Source organism: Somniosus microcephalus, chromosome 32, assembly GCF_052327205.1.
Source record: "Somniosus microcephalus isolate GS21.2 chromosome 32, FLI_Smic_1.0, whole genome shotgun sequence".
NCBI lineage: Eukaryota > Metazoa > Chordata > Chondrichthyes > Squaliformes > Somniosidae > Somniosus > Somniosus microcephalus.
Genome location: NC_141018.1, coordinates 33,847,267 through 33,875,115, shown reverse-complemented (window position 1 = coordinate 33,875,115; position 27,849 = coordinate 33,847,267). Strand labels below are relative to the sequence as shown.

The 27,849-nt window shown below is 51.2% G+C and overlaps 1 protein-coding gene across 5 annotated transcripts in view; it reads right to left on the bottom strand.

Annotated features, from left to right (window-relative positions):
• The window catches only part of shf (Src homology 2 domain containing F), a 238,133-nt gene that overhangs the window by 116,079 nt on the left and 94,205 nt on the right, over positions 1 to 27,849 (bottom strand). For all 5 annotated transcript variants that reach the window (XR_015074378.1, XR_015074379.1, XM_085972348.1 and 2 more), the window contains exon 3: positions 10,710 to 10,928. Coding sequence is in view for 3 of the 5 variants with exons in the window: in XM_085972348.1 (XP_085828474.1) it covers positions 10,710 to 10,928 (219 nt within the window). In the remaining 2 variants the exon portion in view is untranslated. The remainder of the gene's footprint in view (positions 1 to 10,709; positions 10,929 to 27,849) is intronic.

Sequence of the window (27,849 nt, the reverse complement as noted above, 5' to 3'; positions counted from 1 at the left end):
CCTCATGGTCAAATAGCCTGCCTACACTGGCTGCCGAGGGACGAACACAAAGAACGGGCACCTGGAAAGGGAGGGTGCTCAAGGAGGTGGACCCCACAAGGCAGAAGCAGCACCTTGAGGAGAAGGGAGTTAAACCGGAACCAGATCTCACCAGAACGGGAGCAGCTGCAGAAAAATGCTTCACTCGTCGCAGAGATATTCACCTAATAAAACATTAACAATGCAGCTGTGTCCCAACCGGAGTTTGTGAAGTGATACACTGGCGTTATTACGCAGGCTCCTGCGAGCAAACGCTGCGTCTATTGTCAAAGCCAAGGACAGTGAGTGAAGCTCCGCCGTCGGCAGCGCACTGGAGCTTAACCTACCGCCAAAACCAATAATTTCCCCCTTCCCTCGTCAAAGCTCTTGCATTTAAAGTTACACACCGAACAAAACCCACGAGACGGAGAAAGAGAGACAGAGCGAACGAGACAAAGGCGGTCTGCCGAGGAGGAGTGGAAGTGTAGGCGACCTTCAAGGGAAACAGTGAGCGACTCAATGAGAAGCAATGTTCAATCCAAGGAAAATGGGGTTAAGTGATCAAGGGGAATAAATACCCATGGACTCAACTCCGCAACATCAATAGGATGGGATGGCAGGAATGACGTATGACGAGAGATTGGGTCTATTGGCCTTATATTCGCTGGAGTTTAGAAGAATGAGAGGGAATCTCATTGCAACTTATAAAATTCTAATAGGACTAGACAGACTAGATGCAGGAAGGATGTTCCCGATGGCGGGGGAGTCCAGAACCAGGGGTCACAGTCTAAGGATAAGGGGTAAGCCATCTATCTTCTATGTTTCTATTCTTAAGGCTAAGGGGGTCAAGGGATATGGGGAGAAAGCAGGGACAGGGTACTGAGTTTGGATGATCAGCCATGATCTCATTAAATGGCGGAGCAGGCTCGAGGGGCCGAATGGCCTACTCCTGCTCCTATCTTCTATGTTTCTATGTAATAGGACCAAGGTGCTGCATTCCTACTGTTAATCCCACGGTCCTGGACAAACACCTCAATCACAGTCAGACGTACTGAGAGAGAGAGGCAGAGGAGAATCATCACCCAACCAAAACCTACAGCTACTGCAGACAACAGCTTGTATTTATATAGCGCCTTTAACGTAGTAAAATGTCCCAAGGCGCTTCACAGGAGTGTTATCAAACAAAATTTGACACTGAGCCACAGAAGGAGATATTCGGACAGGTAACCAAAAGCTTGGTCAAAGAGGTAGGTTTTAAGGAGCGTCTTAAAGGAGGAAAGAGAGGTGGAGATGTTTAGGGAGGAAATTCCAGAGCTTGGGGCCCAGGCGGCTGAAGGCACGGCCGCCGATGGTGGAGCGATGGAAATGCGCAAGAGGCCAGATTTTGAGGAGCGCCGAGATCGTGAAGGCTTGTGCAGCTGGAGGAGGTTACAGCGATAGGGAGGAGGGAGGAGGGAGGGGGGCGAGGCTGCGGAGGGATTTGTATACAGGGATGGGGAATTTTAAATTCGAGGCATTGCCGGACCGGGAGCCAATGTCGGGTCGGCGAGCAACAGGGATTCCTGAAACTGGGCAGCGATGCTTACCTCTCCGGTGCCCTCGTCTGTCCATGCCTGTCCCAGCACTCTGCAGTGTTATATAGCGCGCAGGAGCGAGGGGGTGCTGCCGTGTCGCGAGCACATTGCTCGACGGTACTTTGGTATTCGGTAAATCTCAGGATGTGAGGGGTAAAACCAGTGTGGCCCTGTGCCGCCGCCGCCGTAACCTAATTTGTCCCCTCCCCTCCCCAACAAGGTTTGGGACCTCCGCCTCATCACATCTCTCACTCAGGCCAAAGCGCTAACATACAAAGACTGAGTTTTAAGTAGGGCGATTGTGTGGGGGGTTATTTTTTGCACAGCAAGATCCCACAAACAGCGGAGACCAGTTAATCTGTTTTCTGCTGGTGTTGGTTGTGGGAGGGAGGAATGTTGGCCAGGACACCGGGTTAGGATCGCTGCTCTTTTTTCGAAGAGCGCTACAGGAATTAACAGGCAGATGGGGCTCTGGGGGTTTAACGGCACTGCCGACAATGCAGCGCAGCGCTCCCTCAGCACTGCCCCTCCAACAGTGCAGTGCTCCCTCAGTACTGCTCCTTCGACAGTGCGGCGCTCCCTCAGCACTGCCCCTTCGACAGTGCGGCGCTCCCTCAGTACTGCCCCTCCGACAGTGCGGCGCTCCCTCAGCACTGCCCCTCCGACAGTGCAGTGCTCCCTCAGTACTGCCCCTCCGACAGTGCGGCGCTCCCTCAGCACTGCCCCTCCGACAGTGCGGCGCTCCCTCAGCACTGCCCCTCCGACAGTGCAGCGCTCCCTCAGTACTGCCCCTCCGACAGTGCGGCGCTCCCTCAGTACTGCCCCTTCGACAGTGCGGCGCTCCCTCAGTACTGCCCCTCCGACAGTGCGGCGCTCCCTCAGTACTGCCCCTCCGACAGTGCGGCGCTCCCTCAGTACTACCCCTCCGACAGTGCGGCGCTCCTTCAGTACTGCCCCTCCGACAGTGAGGCGCTCCCTCAGTACTGCCCCTCCGACAGTGCGGCGCTCCCTCAGTACTGCCCCTCCGACAGTGTGGCGCTCCCTCAGTACTGCCCCTCCGACAGTGCGGCGCTCCCTCAGTACTGCCCCTCTGACAGTGCAGCGCTCTCTCAGTACTGGCACTGGGCAGTGCCGGCCTGGATTATGTGCTCACGTCTCTGGGGACTTGAACCCACGACCTTCTGACGGCGAGGCGGGAGCGCTGCCCACTGAGCCACGTCGCACAATGTAATTTTTCCAGTGATTAATGGTGCCTGGAATCCTAGCGAGGCGCAATTTCTGGCAATGAAAGGCGTCAGACTTCTAACTGAGCAGTGCCCACACTTCTGATCTCTTTCCCCATTACAGGCAACGTTATCTAATCGTGCGAGTCGGAATGTGATGATTTGTCAATCTGTAAATGCACAAGCATTTCTCAAACTCTCAATGTCATATTTTACACTTAAGGGTTCTGCACGGATTCCAGACAATGATTAATATATGGAGGGAGTTGAAACACCGCTTTGTGTCTTCAATAATTCAAGATCCCAAGAGCTCCAGGTAGAAATACTGGAACCAGCGGCTGCAAGACTCTCATTTCTCTCTCATTTTGTGCCCCCTCCTCTCCTAAAGGCACAGAGACTTGCTGGGGATGTTGTGGGGGTGGGTGGGGGGTGGGGGGGGTGAGGTTTCCACAGGCACCGGGCACGCTCCAGTACCTCACTCCCCACAAGCAGCCGCACTTCATGTGGGAACCTAGCCAGTGAATATCAGCAGGCTATTCGGCCATGGAGTGCAGCACACGTCGGCACTTTTTATCCGGGGTGGGGGGAGGGAAGGTGTGGTTGCTGGGCAGCCGTTAGGAAGGAGATATCTGGCCGGTTTCCCCTCTCTCTCTCCTTAGCCCGGGGATGTCAAGGCTAGATGTAGGGTCCTCACCGAGACCGACTAACTCAGCACAGACCATGGGATCCAGCCCCGGAACTGCCCTTGTCTGGGCGACTCTCGGAGGCGCACCAATGCTCACTGCCTCAGCTGTGACATGAATAACGTCCCCATGAAACCGTGGCAAGGGCCGGTGTCTCCAGGGGGGCGGGGGGGAACGACAGGGGCAAGGAGGAGGGTAACAAAGCCCCACTGAAGATGCTGAATCGTCTTCACCGATGGGACGCTCAAGTGCACTCCAACTGAGTGGCTCCCGGTGCTGCCCCACATTGCCCGGCCTGCCATTCCCTGCGACCCCACCGTGCTCCGTGAGATGGAAAAACATTCAGGAGCAACATCGACTTTTCCGTTGACGAAGACGTGGAAAAACCCGCCACGAAAGCGCTTAAAATCACGCTGGCCGTTTTGGGAAACAGCGGCCAATGTTCACGCAGCTGGTATCGGCCCACTATCCAGACGGACGGAATCGTGGGACACACGCAACATAAAGGACCAACACCTCATCACTGACCCAACAGCAGAGGTCCCCGGCTTCGACCTCCCTCGCAGACAGTGGACGGCGCTCAACCCAATCCGCACAGGGCATGGACGGTGCAGCCACCTGCTCCACGAGTGGAAGGTGAGGGACGGCCCGAAGTGTGACTGTGGCCACGAGTCCCAGACCATGGAACACATCACATCAACCTGCCCACTGAGATCTGTTGCGGGAGGCACCTCATTTCTCCACTCGGCATCTCAGGAGGCCATCGAACGGAGAGCCAAACTAGACGTCCCATTAGAAGCTTTTCCCGTCACACGAAACAACAACCGATGGTTCCAAGAAAAATCTTCAAACCGATTTAGAAATTTGAAGACTTGGCTCGGTGAGATCGCAACCATTAGTTCATACTGTACAACATGGGAGGAGGTTAATAGCTCCAAACTGTATGAACTTTATATTTAAGAAGGAGTTAGATATATTTCTTAAGGCTAAAGGGATCAAGGGATATGGGGAGAAAGCAGGGACAGGGTGACATAAGAAAACTACTAGGCACTTGGTCTAAGCGTTAAACAAAGCTTTAATCAACTGTTTTACAACATGGAGGTCTAGTTGTGTCCTTCACTAGTTCCTGTTAAGAATGTCCTGCGCAAGCTGGGCCCATGCCCGAGTATTTATACTCTCCCTGGACAGCGCCACCCGCAGGCTGCTCAGTTGATTCATATCACAGAGCACTGAATTTGGATGATCAGCCATGATCTCATTAAATGGCGGAACAGGCTCGAGGGGCCGAATGGCCTACTCCTTCTATGTTTCTATGAATGACAGCAAATCTTTCATGATAAACAGTTTGTCGGAATAGACGTGCAAAAGAGTAGAAAATAACTCGATAGTCTTCAGAGAATCTCACGCCTCCCTGGTTAAATGAACATTCCATCTATTCCTTGCCTGTCTGCGATCCCGAACTTGGTTATTGGAACGGCAGATATCCCCCAGGACCCAAGTTACGCAGTGACAAGAGGGGGGAAAACTCCGCTGCCCCGCCCCCGGGTGGCCCCTGCAGATGTGAGGATACTGAGCGATGCTGGAGTTTGAAGGAAAAGGACGTGGACTGGCTGAGCTGGGAGCGGACTGCGATACCGCGCCTCAGACACACAGTCCAGCAACCAACACTACAGCCCCAGCCACGAATGGAGATCTATCAACGACGGGCACTTTGATCCACCTATCCCCAGTGCTGACCAATACGTTGCCACTCGCCACATCTGGCCAATTGGGAATCCAGATGTGGCCAATTGCATTTCCGATTAGTAAATTTAAAAAAAAGAGTAATACACACCGTCATTGGGCCGGTGATCTCCATACTCGTATTTGCCCGCTGTATAGAATCACAGAACGGTTACAGCACAGAAGGAGGCCATTCGGCCCGTCGAGCCCGTGCCGGCTCTCTGCGAGAGCACTTCAGCTAGTCCCACTCCCCTGTCCTTTCCCCATAACCCAGCACATTTCTTTCCTTCAGGTACTTATCCAATTCCCTTTTGAAAGCCACGATTGAATCTGCCTCCACCACCCTCTCAGGCAGTGCATTCCAGATCCTAACCACTCGCTGTGTAAAAAAGTTTTTCCTCATGTCGCCTTTGGTTCTTCTGCCAATCACAAATCTCTGTCCTCTGGTTCTCGACCCTTCCGCCAATGGGAACAGTTTCTCTCTATCTAGACCCCTCATAACTTTGAACACCTTGATCAGATCTCTCAACCTTCCCTGCTCCAAGGAGAACAACCCCAGCTTCTCCAGTCTATCCACCTAACTGAAGCCCCCCGTCATCCCTGGAACCGTTCTCGTAAATCTGCCTGTAAACTTTAAGCGCTTTGTGCGTTTGTTGGTGAAATGGTAAGAGCAGAGTGCGTTTTGATCATTGCGAGTGCGTTCCTTCCTTGGTTACTGAAGAGTGGTCGATGTTTGTTCAGTTAAATGTACCCACGTGAAGTACACCTACCTGTATTGTGTGCAAGGTGCTTTCTACCAAAATAGTGCATGTGGTTAAAATGGTGTCTCCAGGGGACAAGTCAGCGCTTTCCATTGCACAACACTGATTCAGATTATATTAAAATTCATGCATCTGTGCCCACATCGTATCAACATCTTCCAACATAAATGACTGTGTTCAGTTACAGTGGAGGCCGCCCCCGTCACACTGTAATTTCAGCCTCCCTCCCCCCCAACACGTGGGCACTGGCATTTAAAATGGGGAAAAGTTGACAAGAATTGAGCACAGAATTTTGATAAATTATCGCGAACGTCAAATCAAAAAAGGACAGAATTCAAAATCGGGATTAAATTGCATCAGATCGCCCTGGTCCAATTATTCCCCGCCCTCCCCTGGCCTGCTTCACCTGAAGACTACACTTGGCGGAGACTCCCCAGTACATCGCCACGGGAGGTGGACTCGCCCACCAAGTTTTTACCGAATGGGTTTCAACATTTCCCCTCACTGCGCTGCACTGTCGGAGGTGCCGTCTTTCGGATGAGACGTTAAACCGAGGCCCCGTCTGCTCTCTCTCAGGTGGACGTAAAAGATCCCACGGAACTATTTCGATGAAGAGCAGGGGAGTTCTCCCCGGTGTCCTGGCCCAATATTTATCCCTCAATCAATCAATATCACTAAAAAAAAGATTATCTGGCCATTATCACATTACTGTTTGTGGGAGCTTGCTGTGCGCAAATTGGCTACCACATTTCCCACATTACATAGAAACATAGAACATAGAAAAATAGGACCAGGAGTCGGCCATTTGGCCCTTCGAGCCTGCTCCACCATTCAATATGATCATGGCTGATCCTCTATCTCAATACCATATTCCCGCTCTCTCCCTATACCCCATGATGCCTTTTGTGTCTAGAAATCCATCTATCTCCTTAAATATATTCAGTGACTTGGCCTCCACAGCCTTCTGTGGTAGACAATTCCACAGGTTCACCACCCTCTGAGTGAGGAAATTTCTCCTCATCTCAGTCTTAAATGTCCTACCCCGTATCCTGAGAATGTGACCCCTCGTTCTCGACCCCCCCAGCCAGGGGAAACATCCTCCCTGCAGCCAGTCTGTCTAGCCCTGTCAGAATTTTATACGTTTCAATGAGGTCCCCTCTCATTCTTCTAAACTCCAGTGAATACAGGCCGAGTCGACCCAATCTCTCCTCATACGGCAGCCCTGCCATCCCAGGAATCAGTCTGGTGAACCTTCGCTGTACTCCCTCTATTACAACAGTGGCTCCACTTCAAAAAGTACTTCATTGGCTGTAAAGTTCTTTGGGATGTCCGATGGTCGTGAAAGGCGCTGTAGAAATGCAAGTCTTTCTTTCTTTCACCCCATTCATCTCCTCTCCTGAAGACTCTGCTTCCTACTGAGCAGGGGAGCAGGCCATTCAGCCCCTCAAGCCTGTTCTATCAGCAATCTTGCACACTTCATCCGGGCTGAAGGCATCACAGACATGGCCAATCCCGTCCTCAGCCACCAATCACACACATACTTTTCAGCTGGGGGGGGGGTGGGGGCGGTGTCTGAATAGAGAACTGTGTGGGAACTGACTCTCCTGGTCAGTTTGGCTCGATACCACACTCAGCTCCCCTGCTCTTCGAAGTAGTGCCCTGGGATCTTTTACATCCACCTGAGAGGGTAGATGAGGCCTCGGTTTAATGTCTCATCCGAAAGACGGCACCTCTGACAGTGCAGCACTCCCTCAGTACTGCCTCAGCTCATCCGCTGCTGAAACCCTCATCCATGCCTCTGTTACCTCTAGACTTGACTATTCCAACGCACTCCTGGCTGGCCTCCCACATTCCACCCTACGTAGACTTGAGGTCATCCAAAACTCGGCTGCCCGTGTCCTAACCCGCACCAAGTCCCGTTCACCCATCACCCCCTGTGCTCGCTGACCTACATTGGCTCCCGGTTAAGCAGCGCCTCGATTTCAAAATTCTCATCCTTGTTTTCAAATCCCTCCATGGCCTCGCCCCTCCCTATCTCTGTAATCTTCTTCAGCACCACAACCCCCCGAGATATCTGCGCTCCTCTAATTCTGCCCTCTTGAGCATCCCTGATTATAATCGCTCAACCTTTGGTGGCCGTGCCTTCTGTTGCCTGGGCCCTAAGCTCTGGAATTCCCTGCCTAAACCTCTCCGCCTCTCTTTCCTCCTTTAAGACGCTCCTTAAAACCTACCTCTTTGACCAAGCTTTTGGTCACCTGCCCTAATTTATCCTCATGTGGATCGGTGTCAAATTAATTGTCTTAAAATACTCCTATGCAGCGCCTTGGGACGTTTTACTACGTTAAAGGCGCTATATAAATACAAGTTGTTGTTGTTGAATGCCGGCCTAGATTTTTGCACTCAAGTTTCTGGAGTGGGACTCGAACCCATGACCTTCTGACTCAGAGGCGAGAGAGAGAGCTAGCCACTGAGCCACGGCTGACACGGTAACACAATGCCTCCCAGGCAAAGGCGACTGGGTTATTTGTGGGATCCAAATGGCTGACTCAAATCTCAATGTAGCTCCCAAGTCGGAGTCTGGGTACAGTGCGAGAGCTTCGACTATGAGCAAATACCAGGGGTCATTACGCTGCTAACCCTGTGCGTTACTGTGTCTGTATCAGTGCCAAGCAAACACAACACTACACCTTAATATGGTACCGCTGACAGTAACACTGTTTAAACAGTGACTCCAGTGGGGGAGAGGGAAAGAGACAGAAGACGTAGAGGGTTTAATGAGCCTATCAAGCAGCTAAAGAATTCTACAATTCTAGTGCCAATGATCCAACAAATTTGTGTTATCTTTTTGGAAACGGGACCCACTTTAAATATAATTCATGCAAAGCAGAGGCTCGTTAAGCTGTTGCTGTTCATTGTGATGATGTTTCCCAGGCAGGGGGTGATGCAGGGAGAGTGAGAGGCGCCCCTGGCCACTTCTGTCAGCCTACGGCCAAAGGCTGACCATTCTTTGCCTGAAGCTGACCCTCCCCGTCTCCTGAACTGGACCCCTCTGCACTGTTGGGATGTCACAGAAAGTGTCAGTGGATTCTTCATGTCTTCACTATGGCCCAGTCTTACTCCAGCAAATCTCTATAGACTAACTAGACCTTGTGTGCCAGTGTGGCTCGCCTCCCTATGCTCTCGCCTCGGAGTCAGAAGGTTGTGGGTTCAAGTCCCACTCCAGGACCTGAGCACATAATAGAGGCTGACTCTCCCAGTGCAGTACTGAGGGAGTGCCGCACTGTCGGAGGTGCCGTCTTTCGGTTGAGACGTTAAACCGAGGCCCTGTCTGCCCTCTCAGGCGGACGTAAAAGATCTTGTGCTGCTACTCAAGGAGGAGCAGGGTGATTGCCCTGGTCAACATTTGTTCCTTGACCAACACCGCCAAAATAGAGTGACTGCTCATTCATCTCGCGCTGTTTGTGGGATCTTGCTGTGCACAAAATAGCTGCTGCGATGGCCTTCATAACAACGACTGCACTTCACAATAGCTATTTGAATGCAAAGTGCTTTGGGATTATTTTGGAGAGTCATGACAAGGCTCAATATAAATGCAAAGTCTTACTTTCCCTCTCTCGCCTTGCTCTTTTCATTTCCCTACCCCTCCCTGTGTCTGTCTGTCCTCCCTCTCTCTCCCCCTCTCTCTGTGTGTAACCACAGCTAAATACTGCGCTATGTCCTCACTTCAGAGCTAACCACAGAAGGCACAGTCTGTCAGTCAGTCCTAAATCTGGCCATAGTGTCACCAGCTACTCTCTAATCAAATGACTCACCAGCTGCACAAAATAACCATCACAGGCTCCTCGGTTAGTTAAATGATCCGATTTGTTCAGCTCAGCAGCGACCAATTTAAGAGACCCACCAAGACAGGCTCAAATTCAAACCGCTGGCTTCAATCCGGCCACCATTTTGGCTGCTTTCTTGGCCTCCGGTAGGTCCTCCTAATGAACAGCACTAGTTCCGCCATTAACTTAGTCAGTGCGTTAATCCACTGATCAGTGTGGTACGAAGCCATAATGACCCAGAATGTCCACGTTATATTCCAGGTCCGTTAGGTAACAGGAACATAGGAATTGCTAAACGACAAAAAGACCGAGGTCCATCTAGTTCGCCTTCTCCCATCCTGGTAGTCGCACGATACAATGATAATGGAGTTGTTGATTAATCGCAGCGATCAATCTCTATCAATGAGTCTACAACAGACCCAGACACAAGGCGAGGAAAACCCCCAGTGGGGGAGAGCTTTGGGAACCACAGGTCCAAAGTCACGGGTTCCTCCCGAGCCACAATGCACTCCCCACATGGCATGTCACACATTACTCAGATACCGTATCTCGGTAATCTCGGCTTGGGTGGCATTTCAGGGCAGGACAACAGACCCCAGCGCCCCTGGGCTGGGGAGGGGTTAGAAATAATGCCCGTGCTCCCACTCCTGATGTGGGAGGTGCGCACGTGCGTTGGCGAGGGCAGGACCGAGCTCAATTGTGTCACCCACCATGGTCGAGTAGCGAAATTGAAGAACGACGGCTGGGTGGGTGAGGTACTGGAAGGGCCAATGCTCGCGGAGCTGGAGCCCAGCGAGAGCGGGTCCCTTCGGAAGGGGAGAGGAGGGGGAGAAACCCGGTGAGAAAGAAATAAACGGGTTAATTCACGCCTCGGCATCCAATAGGAAACAGCTCGACAATTTACCTGCAAACGCCTTGGAAATCCGATCCTTCTTCCATTCCCAGGGCTGATCGTATTCGCCCGGAGGCCGCTCGTCGTCCTCTGGGAGGCGGCTCTCGCGGGGTCGGTGGGGGACCAGCTTCTCGGCGTCGGAGTCTCCGCCGTTCTCCGTGGGTTCGTAGGGAGTGTCGTACAGGGGCAGCGGCTTGCTGGGTGCGTCCTTCGATCCTCGCCGCCGTATCTCTGCGCAACATCAGGAGAGCGTTAACAACCCTGAGACTCTAACAACACAGGCAAGACAGACAGACAGGGAATCGACAAAACTACAGCACCGACAACTCGCCACTGTGCAGCACCGGGCAGAGTCCAAATAGAGAGGGACGTTGGTTTGTTACTGTGTGAAACAGTGACGAGCCCACTTGTGTGGGGGGGAGACGCAGAGAGGTAGATTACCCAAGAACCTGGAGCAGGAGTAGGCCATTCGGCCCCTCGAACCTGCTCCGCCATTTAATGAGATCATGGCTGATCATCCAAATTCAGTACCCTGTCCCTGCTTTCTCCCCATATCCCTTGATCCCTTTAGCCTTAAGAAATATATCTAACTCCTTCTTGAATATATTTAATGAATTGACCTCAACTGCCTTGTGTGGTAGAGAATTCCACAGGTTCACCACTCTCTGGATGAAGAAATTCCTCCTCATCTCTGTCCTAAATGGCTTACCCCTTATCCTTAGACTGTGACCCCTGGTTCTGGACTCCCCGACCATCGGGAACATCCTTCCTGCGTCTAGTCCTGTTAGAATTTTATAAGTTTCAATGAGATCCCCTCTCATTCTTCTAAACTCCAGCGAGTATAAGCCCAATCGACCCAATCTCTCCTCATACGTCATTCCTGCCATCCCAGGTATCAGTCTAGTGAATCTTTGCTGCACTCTCTCCATGGCAAGAACATCCTTCCTCAGATAAGGTGACCAAAACTGCACACAATACTCAAGATGTGGTCTCACCAAGGCCCTGTACAACTGCAGCAAGACATCCTTGCTCCTGTACGCGAATCCTCTCGCTACGAAGGCCAACATACCATTTGCCTTCTTAACTGCCTGCTGCACCTGCATGCTTACCTTCAGCGACTGCTGCACAAGGACACCCAGGTCTCGTTGCACTTCTCCTTCAGCCTCTCAGCATCTACCCTGTCAAGCCGTCTGAGAATTTTAAACGTTTGAACTCCAGCAATACCCCCTTGAAGCACATGTGTGTGGGGTGGGGGCGGGATGGGATGGGAGTTGTCCCAAAGCCTGGGCTCTGCCAACCTATGCCTCTGGCCTTAGGCAAGTGGGTTGTTTCAGGGAGAGTTTGCGAGCTGTTTATCGAGCCACAGAAGCTCTATCTGTGCAGTACTCAGGAAACTTTCAAACCTAGAGATGGGTTTCCAAAAAACATCACCAAACAATTTCAGATCACCTGTCCCACATGCCTGTGGGCAAGAGGATGCCTGTGATGTGATAGATGATCCCCCTCACCTCCAGCCTCTCTCTCTCTCCAATGTTACATTGCTCTGCTTTATCAACACAGCTATCATCTGTTGAATTTTCCTCTTGCTCCCCCCTAAGCTGAGAAGCACCAGTCCTATGGATGAGACGTTAAACCGAGGCCCCGTCTGCCCTCTCAGGTGGATGTAAAAGATCCTGTGGCACTATTTCGAAGAAGAGGAGCAGGGGAGTTCCCCCCTGTGTCCTGGGGTCAATATTTATCCCTCAACCAATATCACTTGGAACAGATTATCTGGTCATTATCACATTGCTGTTTGTGGGAGCTTGCTGTGCGCAAATTGGCTGCTGCGCTTCCTACATTACAACAGTGACTCCACTTCACAAAGTACTTCATTGGCTGTAAAGCGATTTGGGACGTCCGGTGGGCGTGAAAGGCGCTGTAGAAATGCAAGTCTTTTCTTTCTCGCTACACCTCACTTGTGAAATCCAGACTCATCGCACCGTCCCCCCAACTGTAACTCATTCCCCCCCCCCGCCCCCCAGTGCTCCTCCACCATCTCAGCCTCCCTGCTACAGGCTGTCAAAGTACAACACGAGGCACGGTGGAGGGAAGAGAGTGTGCAGGAAGGTGGCGCATTTAGAATTCACCAGCGACAAAAGGGGAAAATGCCAGCACATTCCCTTGACATACGAACTGGAGTGAGGGAGAGAAGTTGGAGGCTAGAGGTTGGAGTGTGATCGCCAACTTGACCAGAAGATTTTTCCTGCAAAATTTCTTCACCCAGAGGGTGGTGAACCTGTGGAATTCTCTACCACAGAAGGCTGTGGAGGCCAAGTCACTCAATATATTTAAGAAGGAGATAGATTTCCAGACGCAGAAGGCATCAAGGGGTATGGGGAGAGAGCAGGAATATGGTATTGAGATGGAGGATCAGCCATGATCATACTGAATGGCGGAGCAGGCTCGAAGGGCCAAATGGCCGACTCCTGCTCCTATTTATTTTCTACAACAAAGGTTCACTGGATTGATTCCTGGGATGAGAGATTGAGTAGATTGGGCCTATACACTCTGGAGTTTAGAAGAATGAGAGGTGATCTCATTGAAACATATGAGATTCTGAGGGGGATTGACAGGGTAGATGCTGAGAGGCTGTTTCTCCCTGGCTGGAGAGTCTAGAACTAGGGGGCATAGTCTCAGGATAAGGGGTCGGCCATTTAGGACTGAGATGAGGAGGAATTTCTTCACTCAGAGGGTGGTGAATCTTTGGAATTCTCTACCCCAGAGGGCTGTGGATGCTGAATCGTTGAGTATATTCAAGACTGAGATCGATAGATTTTTGGACGCTATGGGGAATCAAAGGATATGGAGATGGGGCGGGAAGGTGGAGATGAGGTAGAAGATCAGCCGTGATCTTATTGAATGGCGGAGCAGGCTCGAGGGGACGAATGGCTGACTCCTGCTTCTAATTCTTACGTTCTTATAAAAGGTGACAATGAATAATCAAACAAGTTCAATGCTGGGCGAGGGAAGCGCGAGTCACTTAAAGTTCAGGGCGGCTATCTCCCTCTTTAATTAGCAGCGAGTCTCACCTTCCAGAACCAACTAGATCATTCATTATGGCCTTGATGTTATCAAGCCTGAATGGCCTTTAACACTGCACCCTGTATATAATTAAACTTTAAAGTTAGATTCAGACCATGTGCTTCTTTGTATGCAGGCCGAGATTGTTTCAGTTATGCCCCAAGGCGGTTGCCTGATACAATCATTAATAATTTGCATGTGCACGTACAATCCATCATCCAAATATAACCTTTATGCCACGATAATGTGGGTTATTGATGACCCTTCTCTGCACAATTAGCAAACTACAGTAGATATGCAGAAAATATCATAAATCACGTTGTTAACCGACTGCACTGCACACCGATTCAAAGAAAGAAAGACTTGCATTTCTATAGCGCCTTTCACGACCACCGGACATCCCAAAGCGCTTTACAGCCAATGAAGTACTTTTTTGAAGTGTAGTCACTGTTGTAATGTGGGAAACATGGCAGCCAATTTGCGCACAGCAAGCTCCCACAAACAGCAGTGTGATAATGATCGGATAATGGCCCAGAAATTCGGGTCCCAACGTGTGAGTACGCACGGGGTACTCACACGTGGGCCCGATGGAAGTGCCGGTTTCTTGCATGCACTGCGCATGCGCGGGAAACCGGCACTTCCGATCCCCTGAACGAAGGGGTTCAGAGGTTGAACGCGTGCACGCGGGAGTCTGCGCGTGCGCTTTGAACTTACGTTTTTTTTTTAAATACAGGTTTTTCCGTGAGGGTAAGTCTTTAGATTTTAGAAATGTAAAAACCAGGCATAAGGACTGCATTTTAAAAAGGTAAGTGGTCAATTAATTAAAATTAAAACATTTTTCCACAGGTTTATTATTTTTAAATACTTTAAAGCAAGGTAAGTTTATATTTAGCCCCGTTTTTTTATAAAATTATTTTTTTCAAAAATTAAATAACTATTTTAAACAATAATTTAAATGTAATTTATAGTTTATTTAAAAAGTGTGATTTAAAAAAAATGTATTTGAAGGTTAACTACTGTTTTGGGCCCTCAGCATTCATACGTTGTGACAGGTCTTTCTGTCAATCTTATGAATGGGCTTTTCCCTCCTCCGATTGGCTGCCCATGGCTCACGTGATCCCAGGGGATGCATCGCACTAACTACGCCCCTGGGACACGCAAGCACAGCGCGCCGGCCTCTGGGCCAGGCCCCGGAGAGGAATTCCACGGGGCCCAGAGCTCAACTGCTGGCACGCTAGGTAAGTGTAGGTCGGGGGCTTGCACCCGCGGGAAGCCCCCGACCCGAATTTCTGGGCCAATCTGTTTGTTATGTTGGTTGAGGCATAAATATTGGCCCAGGACACCGGGGAGAACTCCCCTGCTCTTCTGCAAAATAGTGGCCATGGGATCTTTTACATCCACCTGAGGGGGCAGACAGGGCCTCGGTTTAACGTCTCATCCAAAAGACGGCACCTCCGACAGTGCAGCACTCCCTCAGCACTGCACTGGGAGTGTCAGCCTAGCTTTTTGTGCTCGAGTCTCTGGAGTGGGACTTGAACCCACAACCTTCTGACTCCGAGGTGAGTGTGCTGCCCACTGAGCCATGGCTGACACTCGATTCAGACACAAATCTTTTCTTCCTCCGCTCTCAAAGGCCTGGACCCGTTCCAGGGTACAGGCAATGTCCACCCTCTGTATCTTGCCACGTGCCATTTCTTCACGCTGACCTTTTGACAGTGGGCATTGGATGGCTATGCAACCACAGGAAACATCACAGCCACGTGGAACCTGGTTCTCACACACGTGGGTTGTCCTGCAGCTCTCACGTGGTTAAGTGAGCCAGCGCAGGAACCTCTCATTTCTCTCTCTCTCTCTGCCTGGCCATGGGACTTGCAAGTGTCTCCTCTGGTCATTTTGTTTTTCTGGAGAACAAGCAGCTGCAATGGAGGTGAGGCTATCCCATCATTTACAGCAGTGGTGAAAGCCCTCTATCAAAGGCTGTAACTCTTTTCATAGAGTGCCGCTGTGGACGATGGGAAACCCTCACCTCCGTAGCATCTCCAGTTCTGGTCACCACACTTTAGGAAGGATGTGAAGGCCCTCGAGAGGGTGCAGAGGAGATTTACCAGAATGGTTCCGGGGATGGGGGATCTTAGCTACAAGGACAGGTTGGAGAAGCTGGATTTGTTTTCATTAGAGCAAAGGAGGTTGAGGGGTGATTTGATAGAGGTGTACAAGATTATGACGGGTTTGGATAGGCTAGACGGGGAAAGGCTGTTCCCACTAGTTGATGGTACAAGGACTAGGGGACACAGATTTAAGGCTTTGGGCAAGAGATACGGGGGGGATGTGAGGAGGAGCGAGTGGCGAGGACCTGGAACTCGCTGCCGACGGAAGTGGTGGAAGCGGAGACACTCAATGTTTTCAACGGGAGACTGGATAGGCACTTGAGGGAAATAAACTTGCAGGGCTACGGGGATAGAGCGGGGGAATGGGACTGACTGGATTGCTCTACAGAGAGCCGGCACGGACTCGATGGGTCGAATGGCCTCCTTCTGCGCCGTTATGACTCGATGGTGGGAATTCCCAAGACGGTCTATATACAGTAAGTGGGAGATCAGGGTCCTTAGACGGGGCAGGGGATATCGGGGCAGGGGATATGGAGATTTCCCACACAAACTGAATGTGGGAGAGTTTGTAGGCCTGGATCAAAATTTACACTCTTTTGAGAGAGATTGTGTCCTCTTTCCGTACCATAGTAGCAGCTGGTTAGCTGTTCAACTCCCATTTACAGCGACACATTCTAATACTTTATTAGAAAATTCTACAATTGATTAGAATAAAGTGCCCAACTGCAATATAAAGTGCCGTACTTTATGTCTAATCTAATTTTGATCTTGTAGCTGGTCAATATTTGAATATAAATCGACGTCAGTGGGTTTGTTCAGTCAATTGATAGAAATACAGAACAGGAAAAAAATTGCACTTAAACCAATGCCCATTAATATTGTGCCATAGCCTCGATTCCTTCCCTTCAGCTACTCCCACCAGCAGTGACGGATCTGTACACCACCCTGGAGTTATACAGCACAGGAAGCTCTCACCTGGCACACAGAAGCACAGACAGAATCTGTAATTGCCCTTGCTCGATGCTCTTCACAGCTCAAGTAGACACAGCACGAACATTTTTACAAGACATGTCACAAAGTCCGAGTGACAAGACGGGACACGCAATGGCCGTGTGAATAAGGCACCAAAAGGGCTGATGGGCTACGGTTTCTACATGCACCATCACAGGGATTCAAACTGCGTCCCAAATACTGGGGGCTCCACAGGGACAATGCATTCCCATCAATCTGTTGTCAGATTTCTCTACGTTTCCTTATTTGTTGACTCACAGGCATATTATTTCTATTGCTGCATTCCAAAAAAAAAAGGTCCTTTGCCCCAGTAGTGCTGTCCCCCCCACCCCCCCAGGACCGTGTCTGTATTCACAGGGGGTTCCCCGGGAATATAACAGGGACTGTTGAGTTTCCCTGGAATGGGGTCAGTATTCACTGGAAGTTCCCTGAAATTGTGTCTGTATTCACAGGGGATTCCCCAGGAGTGTATCAATATTCACAGGGGATTCCCCAGGAGCGTATCAATATTCACAGGGGGTTCCCCAGGAGCGTATCAATATTCACAGGGGATTCCCCAGGAGCGTATCAATATTCACAGGGGGTTCCCCAGGAGTGTATCAATATTCACAGGGGGTTCCCCAGGAGTGTATCAATATTCACAGGGGATTCCCCAGGAGTGTATCAATATTCACAGGGGGTTCCCCAGGAGTGTATCAATATTCACAGGGGGTTCCCCAGGAGTGTATCAATATTCACAGGGGATTCCCCAGCAGTGTATCAATATTCACAGGAGGTTCCCCAGGAGTGTATCAATATTCACAGGGGGTTCCCCAGGAGTGTATCAATATTCACAGGGGATTCCCCAGGAGTGTATCAATATTCACAGGGGGTTCCCCAGGAGTGTATCAATATTCACAGGGGGTTCCCCAGGAGTGTATCAATATTCACAGGGGATTCCCCAGCAGTGTATCAATATTCACAGGGAATTCCCCAGCAGTGTATCAATATTCACAGGAGGTTCCCCAGGAGTGCACCAATATTCACAGGGGGTTCCCCAGGAGTGTATCAATATTCACAGGGGGTTCCCCAGGAGCATCGCTCCCTGTAAGCTGTGTGGCCGCGTGGCTTGTGCCGGTCCCGCGCAGCCCAGAACCGGCTTTTTCAATATGAATGGACCGCGCAGACCCTTAAAGGGGCCGCGTACCCCCCCAAAAAAAATTAGGGAGAACATTGCCCAGGATTGTACCAATATCACAGGGGGTCTCCTGGACTGTACCAATATCACAGGGGGTCTCCTGGACTGTACCAATCATCACAGGGGGGTCTCCTGGACTGTACCAATCATCACAGAGGGGGGGGGGGGTCTCCTGGACTGTACCAATAGTCACAGGGGGTCTCCTGGACTGTACCAATAGGGAGAAGTCACACAACACCAGGTTATAGTCCAACAGCTTTATTTGAAATCACAAGCTTTCGGAGCGCTGCTCCTTCATCAGGTGAAGTGAAGAGATGCATACAGACACAGCATACATAGTCAGAGAGCACTGCCAGATGATTACAGGTAATCTTTCTAACTGCCCTTTATCACATCTCGGCAGAGAGATAATCACAGCAATCAAAGGTGTGAATGGTGTCCAAACAGGTCAGTCAGGAAAACATTACATCAAAGAACAATGAGGTGGGGTCACAAGGCAGCAAATGTTGCAGATGCTGGGGTCTGTATGAAAAACAAAAAACAAACAAAAAACAATATAAAAAAAAGATTTTTTTTTTGCTGGAAATCACAGCAGGTTCGGGCGCATCTGTGTAGAGAGAACAAGCCAATGACGACTCGAGTCTGGATGACTCTACGTCAGGTGGGGTTACATGTAGCGTGACATGAACCCAAGATCCCGGTTGAGGCCGTCCTCATGAGTGCAGAACTTGGCTCGACGATTTTGCGTTGCCGTGTGTCTCGAAGGCCGCCTTGGAGAATGCTTACCCGAAGATCGGAGGCTGAATGTCCTTGACTGCTGAAGTGCTCCCCGACTGGGAGGGAACACTCCTGCCTGGCGATTGTTGTGCGGTGTCCATTCATCCGTTGTCGCAGTGTCTGCATGGTCTCGCCGATGTACCATGCTCCGGGGCATCCTTTCCTGCAACGTATGAGGTAGACAACGTTGGCCGAGTCACATGAGTATGTACCATATACCTAGTGGGTGGTGTCCTCACGTGTGATGATGGTATCTGTGTTGATGATCTGGCATGTCTTGCAGAGGTTGCCGTGGCAGGGTTGTGTGGTGTCGTGGTCACTGTTCTCCTGAAAGCTGGGTAATTTGCTGCGAACGATGGTCTGTTTGAGGTTAGACGGCTGTTTGAAGACGAGTAGTGGAGGCGTGTGGATGGCCTTAGTGAGGTGTTCGTCGTCATCGAAGACATGTTGAAGGCTGCGAAGAACATGGCGTAATTTCTCCACTCCGGGGAAGTACTGGACGACGAAGGGTACTCTGTTGGTTGTGTCCCGTGTTCGTCTTCTGAGGAGGTCTATGCGATTTTTCGCTATGGCTCGTCGGAACTGTCGATCGACGAGTCGAGCATCATATCCCATTCTTACGAGGGCATCTTTCAGCATCTGTAGGTGTCCATCGCGTTCCACCTCGTCTGAGCAGATCCTGTGTATTCGCAGGGCTTGTCCATAGGGGATGGCTTCTTTAACGTGGTTAGGGTGAAAGCTGGAGAAGTGGAGCATCGTGAGGTTGTCCGTGGGCTTGCGGTAGAGTGAAGTGCTGAGGTGTCCATCTTTGATGGAGATTTGTGTGTCCAAGAATGAAACCGATTCTGAGGAGTAGTCCATGGTGAGTTTGATGGTGGGATGGAACTTGTTGATGTTATCGTGTAGTCTTTTCAGTGATTCTTCGCCGTGGGTCCATAGGAAGAAAATGTCGTCGATGTATCTGGTGTATAGCATTGGTTGGAGGTCCTGTGCAGCGAAGAAGTCTTGCTCGAACTTGTGCATGAAGATGTTGGCGTATTGGGGTGTGAATTTGGTCCCCATGGCTGTTCCGTGTGTTTGGGTAAAGAACTGGTTGTCGAAGGTGAAGACATTGTGGTCAAGGATGAAGCGGATGAGTTGTAGGATGGCGTCTGGAGATTGGCTGTTGTTGGTGTTGAGTACTGAGGCTGTCGCAGCGATGCCATCATCGTGGGGGACACTGGTGTAGAGTGCCGAGATGTCCATCGTGGCGGGGAGTGTTCCTGGTTCAACTGGTCTGTGGGTGCTGAGTTTCTGTAAGAAGTCTGTAGTGTCGCGACAGAAGCTGGGGGTTCCCTGTACGATGGGTTTCAGGATGCCCTCGACATATCCAAAGAGGTTCTCACACAGGGTTCCGTTGCCCGATACGATAGGACGCCCGGGTGTGTTGGCTTTGTGTATCTTTGGGAGGCAGTAGAAGACTCCCACGCAGGGAGTACGTGGGATGAGAGCGCGTAGGATGCTTTGAAGGTCTGGATCGAAGGTCTTGATCAGTCTGTTGAGTTGGCGGGTGTGTTCTTTGGTCGGATCTGCGGGTAACTGTCTGTAGTGTTCCTGGTTGTCCAGTTGTCGGTATGCTTCTTTGCAATAGTCCATTCTGTTCTGTATGACGATGGCTCCTCCTTTGTCTGCTGGTTTGATGACGATGTTGCGGTTGTTCTTGAGAGCGTGGATGGCGTTGCGTTGTGCTCGGGTGACATTCTGGACTGTCTTGTGAGTGCGGCTGATGAATCTGGCGTTGATGTACCAATAGTCACAGGGGAGGTCTCCTGGACTGTACCAATAGTCACAGGGGGTCCCTGGGAGTGTGCCAATATTCACAGGGAGTCCCCCCCACACAATAACATTTGGAAACCAGCCAGACCCCAACATGAATCATCTTCATGAGCGGATGGAAGGAAAAAAAACTGGCCGATGAAGCCTTTCATCTTCATCAATATTCTTTTGAGAAACACTCTTCGAGCACAAGAGGAATGAGGATTTGTTCACCTAAATCTTTCTGGCTGTTATCTGACCAATTAGCTCCCTTTGTGTAGCTAGTCCCTGTAACGCTCGAGCTAATTGCGCGTGAGCTAAACATTCTAATGTGCACCATTCTCATTCTCCTCATGGGATTCTCCGCACTGTGCAATCACTTAAACACATCAATCGTTCCGCATTAAATGAATTTAAAAGATGCACCATATGTAAGCTATGTTTTGCATGGAGCATTATTCAGACAGGTGCCCGGCAATCTCAGCTAATGAGGAAATCAGGCAGCTGGCACTTGGTCCTGCCAACCACAGTGAGGGTGACATCTCCACATCCGATATTCTGTGCCTGCATTGCAATTTCTGCCAACGTGAGCAAGCAACACATGTACGCTAGTCTAATAATGTGAAGAGGCTGCCACTGGTTAGCAAACAACATTCACTCCCTCCACCACCGGCGCACCGTGGCTGCAGTGTGCACCATCTACAAGATGCACTGCAGCAACTCGCCAAGGCTTCTTCGGCAGCACCTCCCAAACCCACGACCTCTTCCACCTAGAAGGACAAGGGCAGCAGGCGCATGGGAACACCACCACCTCCAAGTTCCCCTCCCAGTCACACACACCATCCTGACTTGGAAATATATCGGCCGTTCCTTCATCGTCGCTGGGTCAAAATCCTGGACCTCCCTCCCTAACAGCACTGTGGGAGTACCTTCACCACACAGACTGCAGCGGTTCAAGAAGGTGGCTCACCACCACCTTCTCAAGGGCAATTAGGAATGGGCAATAAATGCCGTCCTTGCCAGCGATGCCCACATCCCAGGAATGAATTCAAGAACGAGCTTCAGCTCAGATAAAACTCTTGTCCTGTACAACAACATCCTGTCCCTGGACCGCAATGTACCAGCAGCAACACACTGAGGCCTGAGCACTTTAATGCAGTGTGATCCGCCTCCTCTTTAAAAATTATATTTTTGCCAATTTTTCTCCTCAGAGATAAGCCATTCAGGGGTGACATCAGGAAGCACTTTTTCCCCACACAAAGGGTGGAGGAAATCTGGAATTCTGTCCCCCAAAGGGCTGTGGATGCTGAGGGGACACCTGAAACTCCCAGGACTGAGATCGATACATTTTTAAAATTAAGTAATAAGAAAAATGGCCAAAGCTGTTTCACGGAAACATAACCAGGCAAAATATCGACACAGAACCAAAGGAAGAGATGTTGGGAGGAGTGACCAAGAGATTGGTCAAAGAGGCGGGTTTTCAGGAGCGTCTTAAAGCAGGAGGGAAGAGGCGGAGAGGTTTAGGGAGGGAATTCCAGAGCTTAGGGCGAAGCGACTGAAGACACGTCCGCCAATGGTGGGGTGAAGGAAGTGGGGGATGTGCAAGAGGCCGGAGTTGGAGGAGCGCAGAGATCTCGGGAGTGGTTGTGGGGCTGGAGGAGGTTACAGAGATAGGGAGGGGGCGAGGGCCACGGAGGGATTTGAACACGAGGATGAGAATTTTAAACTTGGGGTGTTGGAGGACCGGGAGTCAGTGTAGATCAGCGAGCAGAAGGGTGAACAGAAAGATCTGCATTTCGACAGCGCCTTTCACGACCACCGGACGTCTCAAAGTGCTTTACAGCCAATGAAGTATTTTTGAAGTGTAGTCACTGCTGTAATGTGGGAAACACGGCAGCCAAGTTGCGCACAGCAAGCTCCCACAAACAGCAATGTGATAATGACCAGATAATTTGTTTTTGTTATGTTGATTAAGGGAGGAATATTGGCCCCCAGACACCGGGGAGAACTCCCCTGCTCTTCTTCGAAATAGTGCCGTGGGATCTTTACATCCACCTGAGAGAGCAGAGAGGGCCTCAGTTTAACGTCTCATCCAAAAGACGGCACCTCCGACAGTGCAGCACTCCCTCAGCACGGCACTAGCTTTATGTGTTCATGTCCCTGGAGTGGGGACTTGGTGCGGGATAGGACACGGGCATCAGAGGTTTAGATGAGCTGAAGTTTACGGGTGAAGGGTGGAAGATGGGGGGGGGGGGGGGTGGTGCGGTGGGGCAGATCTTCACTTAAGCTCAACAGAGAAAGAAATGCCATATTACGACATTTAGTAAAAATATTAATTATATGCAACTCAATCAAATATTATTAAATGGAGTAATCATTAGGAGTTTAGTACCCAATACTCTTGAAGGCCCTGTGAAGGGTATTGTAAGCATTAAATGGCCATGGAATATAAAATCCAAAGCTGTTTCCAAGGAGGGTTTTTCCTGGTTGGGGGGAGTGGTAGAGAAGAGGAGAGGCAAGGTGGGTACAATTGAATTACTTTGGGACCATTTTTCACAGCCATTCCATTTACCCTGACAGCTATTCAATTAGTTTCAGTGTCCCCCAGTGACTATGTGCAGATAGACAAACGGTATAAAGATTTACACAAGGAGTCTGCCAAATTGACTGGCCAATTAGCGAGCAAGCTGCAGGGATCTTCGTTTCCCAGTACTGTATATTATTTTAGATTTTATCTCCTTTTCCCTCACCCATCTCCGCTGCCACACTCTATTCCCGACCCATTACGGGCAGACTGACAAATCCCCGCGGCCGCGCCACTCTCCGCTCTGGGAGAATGGGAGCGGCCTTGTCCTTCATTATAGAGACACCCAGCGGTCGTGGCCGTGGGCCCAGAGTACAAGGACGAAAACCTCGAGCGAGAAGACCAGGTAAATCAGATCAGGCAGCGTCTCCCCGATTAGACTTTTGAAGCCTATAAATCGCAGGAGGGAAAAGGAAGACCGAAAAAACGGAAAAGGAAGTGGAGGAGTCCCGCAATTTTCAGATCCTCGGAAAGAATGTGAAGGAGGGGACGGTGCGACGAGTCTGGATTGCAACACAGTGAGAACACAGAGGAAGAATGTGGAGGGAACGAGAGAGGAGGAAATGCAGTAGAACAGAGACAAGAGTATCGATAAAAGAGAGACGAGAAGGGGTATGGCACATAGCAACCTGAACACAGAAACAGAGGGGGGGAAAGTTAAATGGGCGCAGTGCAGATTGTTGCATTATATCAAAACAGCTACAATCGGGTGATTTCAGGATCCAGCGTTCTGTGAGGAGCAGAGCAGACAGGTTGAGAGCTCACGGGTCCACAGCCCACGACTTCCCATCCACGCAGGCCCGCATTTTCCTGACTCAGGTTCCCAGAGTGTGCCGGATCGTGGGATCGCCCCCCAGCACTTGTCTGCTCCACCCAGCCTCGTGCCACAGGTGTTTTGGGTGTCGATAGTGCCGTGTGATCTTCCAGTGCGTTTTTTTTCCCCTGGACTGGGCGACAATGTGGCGGTCCCCAACTCGCTCCGAATTAATAACCGCCATTAAAATATACAGAGCTGCGTGAGGGACACAAGACAGGTCCTCCTCATCGGTCATATCAACGGAGCGGCTTTGAACGGGAGGCCAGCTTGGCTCAGTTGGTAGCACCCTCATTTCTGAAGCAGAAGGTCGTGGGGTTCAAGCCTCAGTCTGAGACTTGAGGGCATAACCTCGTCTGAAACTTCAATTCAATTCAATTCAATTTTATTTGCCATATGTACTAGTACAATGGAATGCTTACTCCCCGTCGGGACACGTCAGCTATTTTTACAGCGCCGTGTTCAGAAAGTCAATTCTTTGGCATCCAGTGGCAGTGGGAGCACCATGTCCCTCAGCCGCTCCGTCCTCGTCACCGCGGCCTCCTCCTCACTGTTGCCGGCTCGGCTCCACGTGAGGTGGCCTGCTTCTCCCGCTCACCCTCTGGCCACCATTCCCGGCTCCCCTCCTCCCAGTCGGACTGCGAGTCGTCGTGGCTGCTGCTGCTGCTCGATGCGCTGCGCTGCCTCCGCCCGACCACATCCTCCGGTCGCCGCGGCCTCCACCTCACCGTCGCCGGCTCCACGGTCCGACAGCCCGGGCCTGCTTCTCCCGCTTCCGGTCCGGCCTCTGGCCGCCATGCTCGGCTCCCCTCCTCCCAGTCGGAATGCTTCCCCGCTGAGGAGCAGCCAGCCGACGTGCTCTTGCGGGTCGACGTGGCTGCTGCTGCGTCCCGATGCGCTGCGCTGCCTCCGCCCAACTCGCCGAAGAGGAGCAGCCGGCCGACATGCCCTAGTGGGTCGACGTGGCTGCTGCTGCGTCCCGATGCGCTGCGCTGCCTCCGCCCAACTCGCCGAAGAGGAGCAGCCGGCCGACGTGCCCTAGCGGGTCGACGTGGCTGCTGCTGCGTCCCAATGCGCTGCGCTGCCTCTGCCCGACTCGCCGAACACCTCGCTGCGGTTGCGGGAGCGAGCAGCGAGAGCGGGCCACCCGAAGCAGGGAGAGTGCACTAGCGCCGGAACGTCTCGGTTGCCATCTTGACTTCAGCCCGGTACTGAGGAGAGTGCTGCATTGTTGGATTTTTTTTATTTGCTTATGGGATCTGGGCATCGCTGGCAAGGCCAGCAGTTATTGCCCTAATTGCCCCTTGAGAAGGTGGCGGTGAGCTGCCTTCTTGAACCGCTGCAGTCCGTGTGGTGAAGGTGCTCCCACAGTGTTGTCAGGGAGGGAGTTCCAGGATTTTGACCCAGCGACGATGAAGGATCGGCCAATATACTTCCAAGTCAGGATGGTGTGTGACTTGGAGGGGAACTTGGAGGTGGTGGTGTTCCCGTGCGCCTGCTGCCCTTGTCCTTCTAGGTGAAAGAGGTCACAGGTTTGGGAGGTGCTGCCGAAGAAGCCTTGGCGAGTTGCTGCAGTGCATCTTGTAGATGGTACACACTGCAGCCACGGTGCGCCGGTGGTGGAGGGAGTGAATGTTTAAGGTGGTGGATGGGGTGCCAATCAAGCGGGCTGCTTTGTCCTGGATCGTGTCGACCTCCTTGAGTGTTGTTGGAGCTGCACTCATCCAGGCAAGTGGATGCGCTGTCCTTTGGATGTGATGTTAAACCGAGGCCCCGTCTGCCATTTCAGGTGATTCAGGTGGACAGTAAAGATCCCAAGGCACTATTGAAAGAGTAGAGGAGTTCTCCCGGTGTCTGGGCCAACATTCCTCCCTCAAACTACACCACCCAAAATATTAGCTGTTCAGTCACCTCATTGCCAACACAAGTTACCGCAGTTCAAAATCTATCAGTGTATGCGAGACATCTTGAGAGAGATAAGATGCTATATTCATTGTAGGATCTTGCTGTGTCCAAAATGTTTGCCAACCTAACGGTCCCTGCACTTCAGAGTGAATTCATTGTGTGTGAAGAGCTGAGAGACGAGACACAATGTGATGTAAATGCACATCTTTGCTTGTCAAACATTCCACGCGCAGATGCCCCTTGTTAATTTATTCCTCCTCCGTTCTGGCTCCAGATAGACTTGCTGTGTGTAAATCTGATGTTTGTAAATCTGATGTTTGTAAATCTGATGTTTGTATCAGATTTCCAGAATTCCTTTCATCCATAATCGCAAAAAAAACCATGAAACAGCCAAAAGGAAATTAAGAACAACAACAAAAAAAATCACATGGAGGTGGAAACTTTGACCAGAATTACCCCGAACGATTGGTCTTTGTAAAGGGGCATTCAGGGACCCTCCTTAAGATCAAACTGTGAGCAACTGACTCCGTCAGGAACTGTATTACGTTTTAATTATTAACACTTTTCTGACAGAGAGATTTCAGCTCTTTGTAGACGAAGAGGGAAGGCAGGAAACGCTCAACATGTACACAGCGCAACTCAACCTTAAAAGAATAGGCTCGAGAGAAGTATTCCTGGCTATTCCCCTGCTGCTGCAGAGACTTGAGATGTCTATATCCCGCCAACAATTCCCCCGCTCTGCGGCAGCTGCAATCATCTGCTGCTTTCCTCAGCAAGCAAGCGAAGGTTGCAATGCCAGCGTCTGACCAATGGATCCTCGCCCTTCGATTAATTGTCAAAGTCGATAGGCTAGGGGAAAAATTTGGTTGCTTTGCGCCTCCCGTTAGGGCGCTACCGGGGCGAAAAGCAACTAGCCGCCTACGCCTCCCGCGAAATTCAGCGGGAGGTTAGCGACGGCGGTATCCGGTTGCGCCCCACGGTGCTGCGCTGCCGGTGATGACGTCATCGATATGCGCAGCGCCCCCTGACTTACCGCCGGACGCTACGTCCGACGGGGTCAGAGGGGCCTACCTGCGACCGGGGAGGCGCTATTTAAAGGCGAGGTGCGGGGCGGCCATTTTGTCGCTGGCCTGCCTGCACTCCCGTCCCTGGCCTCCTGACCTGCCCCCCCCGCCCCCGCGGAGTGCCGGCTGCGCTCCATGAGCCCGGCACTCCTCTCGAGTGCCGGGCTCTTCTGCCGGCACTCCCGATCCCCGGGGGCCCAGCTGGGCCCCGGGTCGCGCTGCAAAGAGGAGGAAGGCCTGCAATGCCGCGGCACGACGTGCCGCAGCGCACATAGTGCCGCAATGTTCCCTCGCAGTGCCCCAAGAGGGAGGCGGGGCGCTTCCAGTAGCACCCTGCTTCCCTCTTGGGGCGCTACCACTCAATTTCCGTCGCGGGGGCGCTAATTTTTTTGGGGTAGCGCCCCAGCGAAGTTAGCGCCCCAAAGGGGGTGCTACTCAATTTTTAGCCCGTTAAGTTTATCAATTTTTAGCCCATTAAGTTTAGACAAAGGAAGCCCTTTGATCCCAACGCTACTACTGTCCAGAAGAGTCAGGTAGAACCTCGGTTCAACAGTTCGCCTGAAGGAGGGAGGAGTGGTTAGATTTTCCTCTTTGTTTGATTAAAAAAAAATTAGAAGCATTTTTTTTTAACCATCGTTTGTGATTCACCAACAAAACAGCGAGTGCACGTAATTTTAAGTCGGGTAATACCATTTTGCCACACAGGAACGGCCATAGATCATCTGCCAGTGACCGTCCTGCCAGAGAGAGAGAGTGTGTGTGTGTGTGTGTCTGTGTCTGTGTGTGAGAGTGTGTGTGTGAGTGTGAGTGTGAGTGTGAGTGTGAGTGTGAGTGTGTGTGTGTGTGTGTGTGTGTGTA